The sequence below is a fragment of the Electrona antarctica genome (genome assembly GCF_951216825.1).
Source record: "Electrona antarctica genome assembly, chromosome: 4".
NCBI lineage: Eukaryota > Metazoa > Chordata > Actinopteri > Myctophiformes > Myctophidae > Electrona > Electrona antarctica.
Genome location: NC_136809.1, coordinates 31,815,258 through 31,833,757, shown reverse-complemented (window position 1 = coordinate 31,833,757; position 18,500 = coordinate 31,815,258). Strand labels below are relative to the sequence as shown.

Genomic DNA, 18,500 nt, shown 5'->3' with positions numbered 1-18,500 from the left:
TAGATGCATCTTTTGGAATGCTTCAAAATTCCAGAACATTCTATGTCAGGGGTCAATGATCTCCACGGTGTCCTGTCCCGTTTTTTTCCTGCAGATGGAACGTTACAACATGTATATGCTGACTAAGCTCTAATAATGTGTCATGAAAGGGGGACTTTATGGCTTGCCACGTATACTGCTTTTGTTTTTCTTAATGTTCAATTTGTTTGTTCATGGAAAAAAAGGCAATTTGACACAATATGTTTTGTACATTGTCTGAGTACACAAATAAAACACAAGCATGGCTTACAACGCTGATACTGTAGCTAGCTATACAGACTGAAAGGTCCAGCATCCAAACAGCAGTCTCCTCAATATACTAACACACTCATTCATAAAAATACACACGCACACACACGCACACACACACACACACACACACGCACGCACGCGCGCGTGCACACACACACACACACACACACACACACACACACACACACACACACACACACACACACACACACACACACACACACACACACACACACACACACACACACACACACACACACACACACACACACACACACACACACACACATTACATTACATTACACATACCCAACATTACATTCCAAAACTAATAAATAGGAATTTGCAGAGCTTTCGGTGTCAGAACAGAAAACTTGGACCAGTTCAGGCTCATACCTCATCCTTCACTGACCTCCTGGGCTTACCTGCCTCGGCAGAGCAGGACAAATGTCAAGCAAGACCCCCCCCCCCCCCTACTCACACAATAGATTCATCTGGTGCCAGGGCCTGCACAGAGCACCGTCCTCTGTCCTCCAGGGAGATGTTCTCTGTGTTGGTACTGGTGTTAGGGTCAGGGCCTCGCTGTGGCAGGGACAGGCAGGGCCAGGTGAGCCTGCCCTTTCCACACCTGCCTTTCCCCGTCCCGTTGCTGTAGGACACCACGAGGCGGCGGTTCTCCTCGGGATGCGCGGAGGCAACACAGCCCGGGTTGGCCTCGGCGCCAAGTGCCCCGTGGGAGTCACCGACGCTGGGGTCACTGTCATCCTGGAAGTCGGGCAGGTTGGCGGAGACGATGCTGTCCGTCTTGGCGTGTGGCGTGTGACTATGGGTGTGACTGTGGGTGTGGCGGTATTCCTCGTCTATGTCCTTGCCCAGCTTCCACCTCCTCCACTTTTTGAGCATCTCTGACTGCACCTGGGGTTGACGAGGATGGGAGCCAGAGGATTGAGAGATTTGGCACAAGGGAGATGGGGAAAGACAATTAGATAAGACACAGATTTTCAAATTGGGGGTCGTCGTGTGCCAGAAACACTTATGTGGAATGGTTATTAAATATACCAGTGAAAGATTATACCAATATAACCTTTGTTTAATTGAATAAGTTACACAGTATGACTTTAAGCATAGAGAGTTGGTAGCAGTTGATTATGACCTTACCAGTATTCTCTAAACAAGAAGGGGAGGAACTGTCCATGCAGAATGCTGCGTATTTCAGATTTTTCTTCTTTTTTTTTTTTGCTGTGTTTTTCCAAAACAAACGGCAGCAGTCTGCAAGGACCTTTACTGTACATAATAAAGCCTTTAAACTAAAATGTAGGATTTTACACATGTGCCAGCTGCACTACATTTCACAGCATGAATTGCTTGAGAATATTTGCTCTGCTACAATTGTTACCAGTATGGGTGAATGCTCACTGTGACTCACCTCTTTGTTGACAAAGCAATACAAGATAGCCACCAGCAGGCCCTGAAGAGAGAGCAATTATTGTCATTAGCGCTGTCACGATTCGCCTAACCCACGATTCAATTCAACTTTCGATGTTAAGGTCACGATTCGATTCGATACGATTTTCGATACGATTCAATGGATATTTTTAAAAACCTCCTATTTTCAGCACAGAGTGCTGTATGATCATTAATTTAGGCTAATATTTAAATTTTTAAAGAAAAACACTTGTTTCTCTGCATTAAGTCACTTTTATTTGACTAATAACAAATGAGAATAGCATCAACAATATAAACTTTGGGTTTTATGTCCTCACATCATTTTGAGATGTTTCTTTAAGATGATGAGATAGATGACATTATTGTTAAGCTCTACTCTAAGTAACTAAATAAAATAAAAAGTAAATAATAGGGCTGGGACATGTTAATCTAATTAGAGGCCTTATAATTAATTCATCTCAATGAATCACATTTTAATCGCATATCAATATTCAATATAACAGTGAGAAACATTTTTTCATCAATGAATAGTGACTACAAAAGATTAAGCAATAAAACATTGTTTTTGAGGGGCGGCTGGGCGCTAGCCACTAGCTTTTGTTTTTGCCTCTAGTTGTTTTTGAGGGGCGCTAGCTGGTAACTATACTAGCCATGGTTCACAGTCATGTTTCACATTAAGCTTCAGGGAGAGGTTCCATGGGCTGGACTGGCGTTAGCCTCCACGCTGGCTGCCTAATGTCTCGCACTGAACACAGCTTCGCGCTGCGGTCCTCGATGCGATACATGTCGAAGCAGCCATAGCGTGGAGGCCTGCGCCAGTCCAGACTCCAGGCAGCCCCATATGGAACCTTTCACTGCGCAATTGTACACAACCATACTATATAAACAGCGATATAAACGGCTTCTTCCTTTGGGTGAATTTGGGTGTGTTGTTGTCTGCTCTGATGATAGCAACGCATTGAGAAACAAGCTGGGTTGTGCCCCGGCATATATGTCCGACACTGACAGGCTGAAACTCGTCCTGTGAGAAACGTTCCGGGGTGAATAAACGGACGGCCGCGCATGCAATGAAATATCACAAGTCGGCTGGTGATTTCGATACACTGTATCGAACGTCAATTTCGATTCGATTTCGATACGAATCGTGACAGCCTTAATTGTCATGCATTAGTTTCACTTATAAACATGGATGTTTACATATGCTCTGTCTGCCACACGGCACTCTAATAATACCATAACATGTACACCCGATCTGCACAGCAGCCACATGTATACATGTATTGAAAACCTCTGCTTATATATTGAGCCAACACAATATGGTTGTAATGGTCAACATTTCAAAGGTGCACTGTAAAATCCACAGTGTTCATTTATCTATTTGTAACTCTGACACAAGTGTAACCAAATGGACATAGTCTATTTGGTTACATTTGTGCACTCTCAGAGTTAAATTACAGCAAGACTGATGAGGAGTTAAATGCATTTGGAACCTAAAGTAATTAAGAGTGTGGTGATGTGGTTGGTGGAGAAGTGTCGACCCCTGACCTGGAAGGAGTTGAAGAGCAGGTCACAGAAGAGGCGGATGAGACGCAGCATGGAACCTTTGGGGACAGACTCGTCAATGACGAAGCTGAACAGGACGGCATGGATCCCCAGCAGGGGGATGAGGGTGAGAGTGGACTTTGCTAATCTGGACACAGACACACAGGGAATGAGGGGAATATTCATTATTGCATTGTTGGTTTTTGTATTAGCGTAACATAATATAATGTGACAAAAGGAGTGGGTCTGTACTTTTGCAATATAAGTATTGAACTAAGCGAAACATATATACTGTAACATTTGAAGGTTGTTTAGTCTGCAGCCTTTGTCAGAGTGGCGGGGAGGACAAGGACCTCAGCAACCATGAGTGTCAGAGTAGTGGGGAGGACAAGGACCTCAGCAACCATGAGTGTCAGAGTGGTGGGAGGACAAGGACCTCAGCAACCATGAGTGTCAGAGTGGTGGGGAGGACAAGGACCTCAGCAACCATGAGTGTCAGAGTGGTGGGGAGGACAAGGACCTCAGCAACCATGAGTGTCAGAGTGGTGGGGAGGACAAGGACCCCAGCAACCATGAGTGCATTGGAGGTGGAACAAATGTTTACTTTCCCTTTCTTCTACTAAACTGCAAAGCTCTCATGTTTTTCCTCACCTGAACTTGTAGTCTGTGTATCTCATTTGATGAGCTTTGAGTTTAGACATTAGTATCTTGATAATTCGGACGAAGATGATGAAGTTAATCTATAGGGGGATAAAATGGATATGAAACATCATTTGACAGTGCAAGATTAAAGGTCAGAGAGAGAAAAAAGTTAACTATAGATACATCGTATGGAATTTAAGATTTTGATGACAAAAGTGTGTGTGTGTGTGTGTGTGTGTGTGTGTGTGTGTGTGTGTGTGTGTGTGTGTGTGTGTGTGTGTGTGTGTGTGTGTGTGTGTGTGTGTGTGTGTGTGTGTGTGTGTGTGTGTGTACACGCACACGCACACACACAGCTAGTGATCCAGTACAGAAACGGTTCAGAGATGACAGAGAACATCAGTCATCCCAGCAGAGAAAGAATTTGCTGCCTAAATTTGGCACCAATTGTACTTGAACGTGGGGGTGTAATACAGATGCTTATTTGGGGGTGAAGACGTGACTGAGTGTTGTTGAGTCTACACAACATAAGCTAAGGGATTATGTACCTACTTTGATATATAGAGACGGTAAATCCATGCATGATTTACAATAAACAGAATTCTGGAGTCTGAATAACAGCCTCACGATCCACTGCACATGGCTGAGTGTGTGTGTGTGTGTGTGTGTGTGTGTGTGTGTGTGTGTGTGTGTGTGTGTGTGTGTGTGTGTGTGTGTGTGTGTGTGTGTGTGTGTGTGTGTGTGTGTGTGTGCAGGCTGTGGGCGTGCGAGAGCATGAGACTGCATAAATGTCTAGTTTCTAATGGTGTAACAGGTGTGCTAGTTGCACCAGAGAGACAGACAGATGTATATGAGAGAGAGAGAGAGAGAGAGAGAGAGAGAGAGAGAGAGAGAGAGAGAGAGAGAGAGAGAGAGAGAGAGAGAGAGAGAGAGAGAGAGAGACAGAGAGAGAGACAGAGACAGAGACAGAGACAGAGACAGAGACAGAGACAGAGACAGAGACAGAGACAGAGACAGAGACAGAGACAGACAGACAGACAGAGACATATGTAAGGTAGAGACACTTACCAGATAAGCAAACAGTATGGGAGAGCGGATGATCCACCAATATCCCATGTTAATATTCCTCTCCCAGCATCTACACACACACACACACACACACACACACACACACACACACACACACACACACACACACACACACACACACACACACACACACACACACACACACTTTTGTTTGACATTCACTGGTGCTGTCATGCAACATGGTCCCTTATGCTCCTTATGTGAATATGATAAGGAAATGAGAATCACTTACTCTACGTTCTCATACAGATATTTCACTGTAACCCAAGGCAAGACGAATATGAGGGGCGCTCCTAGGAAAGACAAACACACGTCTGTATGGGCCAAATCACGTGTGTGTGTGTGTGTGTGTGTGTGTGTGTGTGTGTGTGTGTGTGTGTGTGTGTGTGTGTGTGTGTGTGTGTGTGTGTGTGTGTGTGTGGGGGGGGTGCGTTTGTGCGTGCATGCGTGCGTGCGTGCGTGCGTGCGTGCGTGCGTGCGTGCGTATGTTTGTAAAAGCATACTCACCCCAGCCAATGGCCAGATAGATGTAGAAGTAGTTCCTCTCAGTGAAGACGGTGATGACCAGCAGACTATGGAGATAGATGCCCTCCACCAGCAGCCAATAGTTGTTGGCCATGACACTGTACTGCATCAACACCATGGCCGCACGGCACCAAGCCACAGCCTGACACATCACACACAACAATGAACTACCAGAGATAAACAGACAACTGTTTATCATCAGCAGAAGAAGGCACTTATGTCTTTGGTATGATGTTAGCAAGTGGGTGCATAGATTAAAATCGAGAAAGCATCTGTGTCATTTTATATTTTGAACATGGCCACAGATAGGCCAGCAAACATTTGAATTTAATTTAATACATCATGAACAATGTCAAAGGCTCAGATCTAAGACTAAAATGCAGGTCTGGAATTAGGGGGTTAATAAGGGCCCCTCTGTCTCCTTGCTCCCCCATATTTTTCTTCTTTTTTATTTTTACAATATCATATTTTTGTCAGTCTGAGTGGGAGTGTGGGTGTGTCTGAACCACCTGCATTATATCCGCTGCAATCATGCCCACAGTATAAAGTCCCAGTCTCTCTGCAATCCTTGCCACATTGACCTTCCAAGCACCCAAGCACTATTCAAGCCTTTGCCGGTACTTCTGCCCTCGCTGACTGCCCTTGGATTTCGACCTTTTGCATTCTGCTGTTTTTGATTTCTTTTGCCTGCCCCTGTTTTTGAAGTTTGTGAATTAAAACCCGTTTTCAGTGACTTTTTGTGTCTGCACCCTGAGTCCTTTCCACGTGTGCCTGACATTTTTGGATAGTTATACATTGTATGTCAAATTGAATTAAAGATGGAGTGCCGTGATTTTTGTATTTTCTCCAGTTTTTCATGTGTTTATGAGGTGACAGTACTTCATTAGACACGTGTGGTTGTTATGTGAAATGGTTACTTCCTCGAGGCTGAAACGTTGACAGTTAAACGTGCCAGTGATATAGTGACATCACACTATCATCCCCTCCCCTAACCCCTCTCCCTTTATCGACATACAACAACAGCTGTGGGTGTGGCTTCAGTTCAGGTGGATCACCACCCATCACCACCCACCAGGCAAACCAAGCATACTTAATGAACTGGTGGGGGTGTCGACATTTTAACAAATACTATAGCCTAAACCTTTTTGAAAAAAATCTTCCGCCTTATATAATAATACCTTATGATCATGATTTAGGGTAAAACATCATGGCACTCCATCTTTAAAGGGTAAGACCACTTTTTGAGAAGTTTGGGTTGTTTTCTTACCTTATTATGGGCAAACTATTCCATTCCATGAGTTATTTCGCTCCGTTGTGTTGTTATTAGCAATTTAAGAAATAAAAAATAGGGTCCATTGACTTCCATTGTAACGGATTAACAGCTCTCAAAGTCACTCTTTTAGCACATGAACGAACGCAACAAAAGCTGATTGTTGCGTTTGCAGTAACAAACAAACTTTAGGCAAGGCAGGGTTTTCCCCTGTAGTCTGTTAAAAGTATATGCACCTTTATTAAGTTCTGAAAACATGAAAACAATCTATTTCTAAAATCTATGTATTACTTTCCGAGGAGAGCAATGTGACAAGAAATGTATTCATATAGAATTGATCTCGCTCTCGAAACTGCAACTATGTCTCTGTGCAGAAGTTAATATTTAAAGTTATGCTTATTATGTAGGCCTATAAGCAGTGTCATGAAGCATCAGGCCATTATTTCATGTGAGCTTGGAGAACCATTGCCAGATGTTCTTCAATGACGGACCTCGTAACTCCAATTGAGCTGGATTTGCGTAAAGTGGTGATAGGAAACGTAGTTGCAAAATAATGTTTGGCTCTAAACAATTGGACTTAATGAACGTCAAATAAAGGCCTTGGAGCCTTTATGTGTGTGTACATACTGGATGCTCTGGGTACTCACTCGTATGTTGGCCCATTTCTCTTGGTGGTGGTCTGCATTGTCCCTGGGGTCCATTGTGAAGGCCAACGTGTCAAGCAGAGCATCTTTGACCAAGATGGACACAGCTCTCAGAATGAAGGAGGCAAAAAGGTTCATGTGGATGTTGTTCCTCATACAGTGCAGCTTTCTGCACAAGGAATGATTGGAGAAGACAGGAGAGTATGTTTCCATGAATTTGTTACCATGTGATGCATCTATGGAATGCTATTTGATGTGTACAAACGACACACCTCATAGTGACCCATGCTGCCTGTAAGCGGTGAGAATTCTATTTGTTATTCTTTTACTGTTTTCTTTCTTTCTTTCTTGTATACTGCAGGCATGGAAGCCTTTTATCTCTCTCCCTTCCTGCCTCTTCATCCCTTGAATGCCTGCTTCTCTTTTATTCTAAATCACATTGTATCACGCTTGAATGTATATGGCAAACGCAGACCAATGTTAATAATACCTATACGTGACTTTAGTATAGAGGCCGAAGCTTTTGACGTTATGGTCATTGTATTTTTTCTCTTTCTTTCTTTCTTTCTTTCTTTCTTTCTTTCTTTCTTTCTTTCTTTCTTTCTTTCTTTCTTTCTTTCTTTCTTTCTTTCTTCCCATGTTACCTGAATTTGATAAGGATCCCCAGGGCTAATATGAGTGCTCCCAGGGAGAGTGAGTATCCCACTGTATACATGGCCCGTAACTGGCTGAGGATGCGGCCATACTGCAGCTATGGAGGCAGAGACACACAATACATTTAGTCATGTGAAGAATTACTAATGTATTTTTATACATTTTATATTTCACAACAGAAACATATGGGAAGCCAAATGGGAAATGAAATGAGCCAATGCAAGTCAATACACCAATGCAATCCTACTGATATGATAGCAAAACAATGTAATACAAACCAACAAATATTTCAGCGAACCAACATTTATAATCTCAAACCATTATGCGTAAAAGTTGGTTTTATAAGTTAATAGTTTACAATAGAAATGCATATTTAATTGACTCTTCAATACTTTGCCATGACTGGCAAAACATATGGTTGTTTTCTCTGTATATAGTTCTATAGCACTATACAGAGAACTTATGCTGGATGTAGTAGACCCCATCCAGACACAAACTGTACACACACGCCTCACCTGGCCAGGGTCATCGTCACATTCACTGGTGTTCTTCTGTGTCCAGTGGCCATCCATACCACATACTCTGTACACAAGACCCTGCTGGACTGGAACACACACACACGCGCGCACACGCGCACGCACGCACGCACGCACGCACGCACGCACGCACGCACGCACGCACGCACGCACGCACGCACGCACGCACGCACACACACACACACACACACACACACACACACACACACACACCGTCCTTGTAAATACATTGATGAATAACTTTTTGTTGGAACATAATTGAGAAAAGTTAAATATCTGTGGCATTATATCAATGGCATTATATCAATAATGTTGTGTATGCAACATTATTGATATAATGCAGAATGCTATTCTGTGGTGCATTCAATATGCTACTCAATATGTGCATTCAATATGCTACTCTGTGGTGCATTCAATATGCTACTCTGTGGTGCATTCAATATGCTATTCTGTGGTGCATTCAATATGCTACTCTGCGGTGCATTCAATATGCTACTCTGCGGTGCATTCAATATGCTACTCTGTGGTGCATTCAATATGCTACTCTGTGGTGCATTCAATATGCTATTCTGTGGTGCATTCAATATGCTACTCTGTGGTGCATATGCTATTCTGTGGTGCATTCAATATGCTATTCTGTGGTGCATTCAATATGCTATTCTGTGGTGCATTCAATATGCTATTCTGCAGTGCATTCACCAAGCACATTCTTCCAAATGTAATAAAACACGTTTTTTCCTTACCTCCTGAAGTCAAGTAGACCTCATTCTATGCCAAGAATATTTAACCAAATAGCCCCCAACGCCACAATTTGAAGGAGATTTTATTTTGAAGGAGACAAAATCCACAACCCCGGAAGTAAAATCGTCTAGGCTATTTTAGCAGCAATCTTTTTATAAGTCACTCAACAGTGACCCGAGGCATGCATTTTGTGGCCGCGACCACCGTCGCTTTAGTTAGAGTTGTGAACATCGCTGTGTGGATCAGGGACTGAATCTGAAGAAAGAATCCGAGATAAAAGTGTTTTAAGATTTCAGTTAACATGGCAGTGAACGGAGGGGAACTTGTATACTGACGGACCACAGCGAAGAGCTGTCCAGTGGTGAAGAGCAATCTCAAAACCCCAAAAGACATTAAAATACCTTTTAGGGCGCTCTGGGCGTTCAAGAAAAAGATGTTAAAGACGTCTTTAGCAGTGAATCATGTTGCAGTATCAATCTTGTAGATACTTTTTCTGTTCTTTTTGTTTGTATCTGTCAGTGTTTGTTCTGTTGGTTTACATACGTATTTTTGCATGGGTCAATGTATCTGTTGATGTTGAGGGTGTACTGTATAAATAAGTATGATTGCTTGTCTTTGGTGTAATTTATGTAAGACATGGCCTTTCCCTTGAATACTGCTTGGACTATTGGGTATTTGTTCATATACCAGAACGCTTTAATAAAAGTATGGACCAAAAATAATCGAACCCTGCCCACAAGACAAATCTTGCAAGCATGGAGAAAACGCAGAGCTGTCTGACTTATGCACTGGATGAGATAACCACCATCCACTGGATGAGATAACCACCATCCAGGAACATATATACGGGATGAGATAACCACCATCCAGGAACATATATACTGGATGAGATAACCACCATCCAGGAACATATATACTGGATGAGATAACCACCATCCAGGAACATATATACTGGATGAGATAACCACCATCCAGGAACATATATACGGGATGAGATAACCACCATCCACTGGATGAGATAACCACCATCCAGGAACATATATACGGGATGAGATAACCACCATCCACTGGATGAGATAACCACCATCCAGGAACACTGGATGAGATAACCACCATCCAGGAACATATATACGATGGATGAGATAACCACCATCCAGGAACATATATACGATGGATGAGATAACCACCATCCAGGAACATATATACGATGGATGAGATAACCACCATCCAGGAACATATATACGATGGATGAGATAACCACCATCCAGGAACATATATACGATGGATGAGATAACCACCATCCAGGAACATATATACGATGGATGAGATAACCACCATCCAGGAACATATATACGATGGATGAGATAACCACCATCCAGGAACATATATACGATGGATGAGATAACCACCATCCAGGAACATATATACATGGATGAGATAACCACCATCCAGGAACATATATACATGGATGAGATAACCACCATCCAGGAACATATATACTGGATGAGATAACCACCATCCAGGAACATATATACTGGATGAGATAACCACCATCCAGGAACATATATACTGGATGAGATAACCACCATCCAGGAACATATATACTGGATGAGATAACCACCATCCAGGAACATATATACGGATGAGATAACCACCATCCAGGAACATATATACTGGATGAGATAACCACCATCCAGGAACATATATACTGGATGAGATAACCACCATCCAGGAACATATATACTGGATGAGATAACCACCATCCAGGAACATATATACGGATGAGATAACCACCATCCAGGAACATATATACTGGATGAGATAACCACCATCCAGGAACATATATACTGGATGAGATAACCACCATCCAGGAACATATATACTGGATGAGATAACCACCATCCAGGAACATATATACTGGATGAGATAACCACCATCCAGGAACATATATACTGGATGAGATAACCACCATCCAGGAACATATATACTGGATGAGATAACCACCATCCAGGAACATATATACTGGATGAGATAACCACCATCCAGGAACACTGGATGAGATAACCACCATCCAGGAACACTGGATGAGATAACCACCATCCAGGAACATATATACACTGGATGAGATAACCACCATCCAGGAACACTGGATGAGATAACCACCATCCAGGAACATATATACACTGGATGAGATAACCACCATCCAGATGAGATAACCACCATCCAGGAACATATATACACTGGATGAGATAACCACCATCCAGATGAGATAACCACCATCCAGGAACATATATACACTGGATGAGATAACCACCATCCAGATGAGATAACCACCATCCAGGAACATATATACACTGGATGAGATAACCACCATCCAGATGAGATAACCACCATCCAGGAACATATATACACTGGATGAGATAACCACCATCCAGGAACATATATACACTGGATGAGATAACCACCATCCAGGAACACTGGATGAGATAACCACCATCCAGGAACATATATACACTGGATGAGATAACCACCATCCAGGAACATATATACACTGGATGAGATAACCACCATCCAGGAACATATATACACTGGATGAGATAACCACCATCCAGGAACATATATACGGGAAGCATTATGTTATTATGAGATAACCACCATCCAGGAACATATATACGGGAAGCATTATGTTATTATGAGATAACCACCATCCAGGAACATATATACGGGAAGCATTATGTTATTATGAGATAACCACCATCCAGGAACATATATACGGGAAGCCTTATGTTGAGATAACCACCATCCAGGAACATATATACGATGGATGAGATAACCACCATCCAGGAACATATATACGGGAAGCATTATGTTTGCATTTCTCTTCGCATGCGGGACGTGTCTGGGGGAATTAACACTCGCTCACACACAGACCTCATGCACAGACCTTTGTGGTACCAGGGCAGGAACCATGGGCAGGAGACATTGACGGTGGTTCCTGGGAGTCCATCAGGCCAGCAGACATACTGGTCAAAGGTTCGGTTACACACCAACCCTGCAGGAAAAGAATGAAGGCCAGTACACTCTGTGATCCAGACTTCCCTCTGTTGCTATATATGAGTCACTTGTTTTCCACATGTGTAATTGTATTTCGGGTGCAAAACGACTTGCTTCCATAATGCTTGTGAATAATGGATTTTGTGTAAAAACCCAGAAAGTTTCGATGTCTCCCATCCAAAAATCCAAAACATAGCAAGATCTATAAGCTGCATTAGTACTTTTATTTAACAAGTACTAATTAACCACTGCCTAGGGCGAGATTGGGCGAGGCAAATTTATGATCACAGACCGCCTAGGGCGAGATCGGACGAGATAAGGGTTTATAGTGTTTAATACAGATTTTTACCGGCTCTTGGCGTCATCGTCACCAGGCAACACTTCGCTCCCGCTATGGCGACGTCATCGGTTATTTTCCATCCTCGGATCCAAAAAACTTTTTGTATTGGACTTGAGCTCAGATTGAGGTGATCATACAAAACATCCATGTTTTTGGAGGTCAATAAAAAATCATCGCGACCGCGCAGGACCGTTTCCTATAGACAGCTATGTGTGTCCCTGCCTGCCTGCCTGCCTGCCTGCCTGCCTGCCTGTGTCTGTCCGTCCGAGCACGGAAATAGCGTTTGTTGACCACCAAGAGTCACTATTGTGCAGCACACACACACACACACACACACACACACGTCACACACACACACACACACACACACACACACAGACACACACACCAGGGGGGAGGGCTTGTACAGTACAGTACAGTACAGTACAGTACAGTACAGTACAGTACAGTACAGTACAGTGCAGTGCAGTGCAGCACGGCACGGCATGGCACGGTACAGTACAGTACAGTACAGTACAGTACAGTACAGTACAGTACAGTACAGTACAGTACAGTACAGTACAGTACAGTACAGTACAGTACAGTACAGTATTCATTTTCACTTTATAAATATGCTCAACCAGTAAACTAATAAGGTAGATTAAACCTAAACTGAGAAGTAGGGGGGGGGGGGGGGGGGGGGAATTAAAACTAAACTAATCTAAATCAAACTTACCTGAAAGTAACCAAACTGAGCTGAAATAAACGGAACCCTAAGCTGGACTGTCACATGCTGATGAGCTCACAGTGGCACAGAGGGCGGGGGGGGGGGGGGGGGGGTCTCACCAGTGGCGGGGGCTGTGGTGTTGATGTGGTCCATGCACTGCTTCTTGTAGCTGCCCCATCTTTCCTTCACAAGCTCCAGGGTATTAGGGGCGTATGCCTGGAGGGAGATTATACTGACTTCAGTGTGATGATCGCTAACTAAGACTCCTTTTGATATGTGAGTGCATGGCAACATGCCCGATCCAATGAACATCATCATGAATATTCTCTTTATCGCCAGAGGTTATTTTCTTTACCGTATAGCCTATATATCTCCTTCACCACCATCTTCATCATCATCAGCAGCTCTGTAATCACTTTCATCTTAACTGCCATTAGCATCACCAGCAGCATTACATCTTATCATTGCAACATGGCCATGATCAGTACAATGAAGTAGAATAGAATAGAATAGAATAGAATAGAATAGAATAGGCTATTTTCAAAAATAATATAGAACATGTGGCAAAGGGGTTAGGCGGTTAAAAGTTGGATCAAAGACACATGGATAGGATTGTGCCATTGGGTGATCTTCCCTTGAACCAAGAGAGGTGTGCTGAGAGATATGGCCATTAGTATGCATGTGCTGTAGGGAAGTTAATGACAACCATAAGCCATAGACCACTGAGCATGAATCACACACCATAGACCAGGGGTTCTCAACCCGTGGGTCGCGACCCCTCGGGGGGTCGCCAAATTATTTTAGGGGGTCCCCAAATTATTTTCCAAAAAAAAAAGAAATAAAAAAATATATATATATATTTTTTTTAATTCACGATTTTTCAAAAATAGCAGACCTACAAGCTCGTAGCGCGCCACTCGGTGGCGCGCTATGAGCTTGTAGATCTGCTATTTTTCAATAGCTAAATTATAACAATGCTTAAAACACCAAAAGGGGTTCCCGCCCAAAATGGTTTAAGGTTATTGTAGCAGTCAATTCATATTGGGGGTCAGGAGGGGGCGGGGCGGGGGTCCCGAGACATTGCCAAAGCATTTCCGGGGGTCCCCAGCCAAAAACGTTGAGAACCCCTGCCATAGACAGACACCATTTATTGCCCTTATGAGGCAGTGAGTGTGAGAGACAGAGAAAACAAATGAATGAATGAATGAATGAATGAATGAATGACATACGTTAAAAAGAATTACCTGTGTGTAGCTGCAGGTGGTGAGCAGAGACAAGAGGACACACACCTGGGACATCCCACTGCTTCTGGGAGGATGGGGGTGGGGCGGGTAGGGGGGAGGGGCACAGTCAGAGGAGGACTCAACTCATGCGGGGGTGTGGGCCCTGTGTGGGCGTGAGGCCTACAAGATCCACAAGGAAACACACACATCAGTGGACAGAGAGAGAGAGAGAGAGAGGGGGGGGGGGGGGGGGTTGTTGGAGGTGGGTGGCACGTTAATAGGTTTTGATCTGTGGTGTATTTAGTGGTCTGTCCGTCCGTCCGTCCGTCCGTCCGTCCGTCCGTCCGTCCGTCCGTCTGTCCGTCCGTCTGTCTGTCTCTCTCTCACAGGCACGCACACACAAATCCATTCATGTATGGATCCGTACTAAGGGCTATGGGCCTATGAGTGTAGCTGCCAATATCTAGTACTGACACAAAGTATGTACAGTGAGAGGGTGTAATAATGTATGTGCTCTGAGCTCTGGTATAAGACCATCCAGGTGAATGAAGGGATTGGATGGTGGTGGTGGGGGGGGGGTGGAGACACTGTGTGACAACACGACAGTGAGAGCAGAGAGGTGATTTCCCATAGTGACACACTGTAGATTACATTCCACAACACCGTGCGTGCGTGCGTGCGTGCGTGCGTGCGTGCGTGCGTGCGTGCGTGCGTGCGTGCGTGCGTGTTTTCAAGGCTAGCTGCATTTCCTGAGGCTCCGGTGGATCGATCGTCTCCAGCTGTGAAGTCGGAGAACGGAGCGAAATCTGAAACGTTTCTGCAAAAAACACCTTGACCATGGAAACATTTTTGGCTAAAACGTTTCAAATTCCATTCTGTTCCAATCTCTGCTTCTGCTGAGGGGCAGCTGCATGCGTGCGTGCGTGCGTGCGTGCGTGCGTGCGTGCGTGCGTGCGTGCGTGCGTGCGTGCGTGCGTGCGTGTGTGTGTGAGCGCATCTTAATACTGTATGTGCCAGAGATAAGAGCCAGAAAGCAGCAGACCACATTATCACCTCCATTACAAGCCTCTTCATTGCAAAGTGCAAACATCTAATCTGCTGTTACAATGACTGTCTTCAAGTTCCCCTACAGAGCCAAGCAAAACAAATCTCTTAGTATTATGATAATGTCCAAACACATCCTTATCCACAGAGCAACAGGCCAAGACAGAGCATTTTAGATTCTAGCTATACATAATAGTACATTGCTTGGCTATTCAAGATTAGCAGATATACAAGCTCACACACTATAAGCTTGTAGATCTGCAATTTAAAAAAAATCTTGAACATTTGTCCAAATCTTTGAATATATACATTTTAAAGCAAACATATTTTAAATCAAATCTTTGCTTCTGGGGGTCCCTGGAACTAAATATTTTGAGATTGGGGTTGACGGCCAAATACAGGGCCTTGACATGAAAAAGTTTGAGAACCACTTGTTTAGCAACATCGTTTTTTTTCTCCATAAAACTGTTAATTAAACCAGATTTATACTCTGCCGAGCTTGTAGAGTTGCTATTTTCGGCATGACATAAATTGTGCTGCTGCATAAGAGAGATACATAAAGAGATAAAGAGGAGGGTAAAACTAAATGATCATATTACACAGTAAGATACAGAGTCAGATAGACACACAGAGAAATAGAGGGAGAGCACTCCTGTATGTTTACTACTTAAACACATCTAAAAGGTTGAAGTGAACTATACTGTTGAGACGATAAACACAGTCTGTAGACTAAAATGTTACACACAACAATGCCATCATTCACATCCCTAAAAGTCAGATATCCCTAAGTACATTATAAACTGTACTCATATTGTCTTTTATTACAGAAGACCGTTCACATTAACCCTGCTTGGTGTTGATGGTATGTAGGACATCACCACAATCCTAATTGTCACTTACATAATTGCGTGCGGTGCGTGCGTGCGTGCGTGCGTGCGTGCGTGAGTGCGTGCGTGCGTGCGTGCGTGCGTGCGTGCGTGCGTGCGTGCGTGCGTGCGGGCACTCTGTGTGGGACTATGTGCAGGTGAGAGGTGTGGGAGTGGAAAACCAGGCTATAGCGTCCATTAGTCTGGTGTTATTTAACCACTGTATTGACCAGAGGACCAGGACATAATAACTGCAGTGTCTCGCACTGATAGCCTTATTGATTTAACAGACGAGACTCAACACACGCACACACACACACACACGCATGCGCGCACGCACGCACGCACACACACACACACGCGCGCGCGCACACACACGCGAGCACACACACAAGTGTATTTAATGGTTGGCCAGCAGGATTGATGACGGTTGGAGACCTCCGTGAAGGTACAGTATCACCCCATGTGATCATTTGTGCTTATTTATACCAATATGGCTTTTTTGACATATTCCATGTTATATGAGATGTGATATCACTTTCCACCACAAGTAACATAGTTATATATGGCCATGTGCATATATGAGACCGACAACGGACTTCAAACTGGGTAAGTTCAGCAACAAGGACTCGAGGGAGTGCGGTTCCCGTCGCCGAGTAGTTTCCATGTCCAGTTGTCCAGAACCGCCTATTCAACCAATATGCCTATATATGGACATTCCAATATATGAGCTTAAACCGATCCATATCTCCATATACAAGGGACAAGAACTGACAGATACAGAGATATCCTCCATATGGGCATAAGGTACATAATGGTACTCTGACAAAGACACTATGGGCTCCATTTTTGTCTCATCTTTCTAAAGCCACTATATTATGCCCGTTATATTATGCATAGGTGTGGTTTGGGCGTTACAATAATTAAACCAAATTTAACCAATCACCAGTCTTGGCTTTAAGAGATCCCTTTAAGAGATCCCTTATCCGTTGCCCGGTAGTGCTATATTGCTTCATATATTGCTTCAAAATATACAGGAAGGCAGACAATACACAGCCCTGAGGTGAGCCGGTAGAAGAAGTTAGTGGGCTGGATAAAATTCCATTCCATTCATCCATTCCAAGTTGTGACCTATTAGTAAGAAAGTCAAGGATCCAGCCTACAAGACCCGCATCTAAACAGAATAAAGTTTGTCCGCCAGAACATTAGGCTGTATTGTATTAAAGGCTGATGAAAAATCAACAAAGAGCAGCCTGGCGTGCTTCTTACTGCCTTCTAAATGCTTGTATAGAAGGTTCAGTAAGGTCGATGAGGCGTCTTGCACGCCTCTCCTGGTTCTGTAGGCAAACTGAAAGGGGTCTAACATATGCTCAGTTTTAACCAGAGAGGTCAGGGGCAACAGGTCGGACGTCGTTCATTGTGACTCGTCTTTTCATTGAGTCACAACTCGCTCAAATCTTGCTCATTTTTAAAAATTAAAAGTTCTATGTAAACTACGAAATTAGGGCTTTTGGTATATAGATCGTGTGAAAAGGAAAGTTCGGTCAATAAACCCCATTTGCTGCTATGGGGTGATCATGAACTGAAAGAGCAAATGGAAATGGAATCGTAATAACTTCTTTGACTATACAATTATATAAACACAATGGACACAAGGCACTCGACTTCTGCTGATTATAGGAAAATTACAAAGAGATAGGAGAATAAGGAGAGATGAGGCAGCCTACTCTGTGCCTGCAGACATTTCCATTGAGGTGCGCGTGGCGTGCCATGCACCGCTCTACCAAATTCGGCACGGCTTACGGGTGCTTTTAAACTCCACTATCGACTTCCCAAATGTATGTGACCAAAATAGCAATTTAGGGGAAAGCGTGCCAACACGCCCATGAC

General features: G+C 43.6%; 1 protein-coding gene across 1 annotated transcript; it reads right to left on the bottom strand.

Annotated features, from left to right (window-relative positions):
• Window positions 1-768: 768 nt before the first annotated feature.
• Window positions 769-14,794, bottom strand: gcgrb (glucagon receptor b; the record flags this gene model as incomplete). Its single annotated transcript, XM_079498363.1, has 13 exons — window positions 14,722-14,794; window positions 13,597-13,693; window positions 12,322-12,429; window positions 8,616-8,704; window positions 8,091-8,197; window positions 7,450-7,615; window positions 5,515-5,674; window positions 5,240-5,300; window positions 4,987-5,056; window positions 3,931-4,019; window positions 3,283-3,427; window positions 1,718-1,759; window positions 769-1,206 (listed from the first exon to the last, which is right to left on the bottom strand). Exons 1-13 carry the CDS (start codon window positions 14,773-14,775, stop codon window positions 769-771), a joined length of 1,626 nt encoding a protein of 541 aa, XP_079354489.1. The 5' UTR covers window positions 14,776-14,794.
• Between the last annotated feature and the right edge of the window lie 3,706 nt (window positions 14,795-18,500).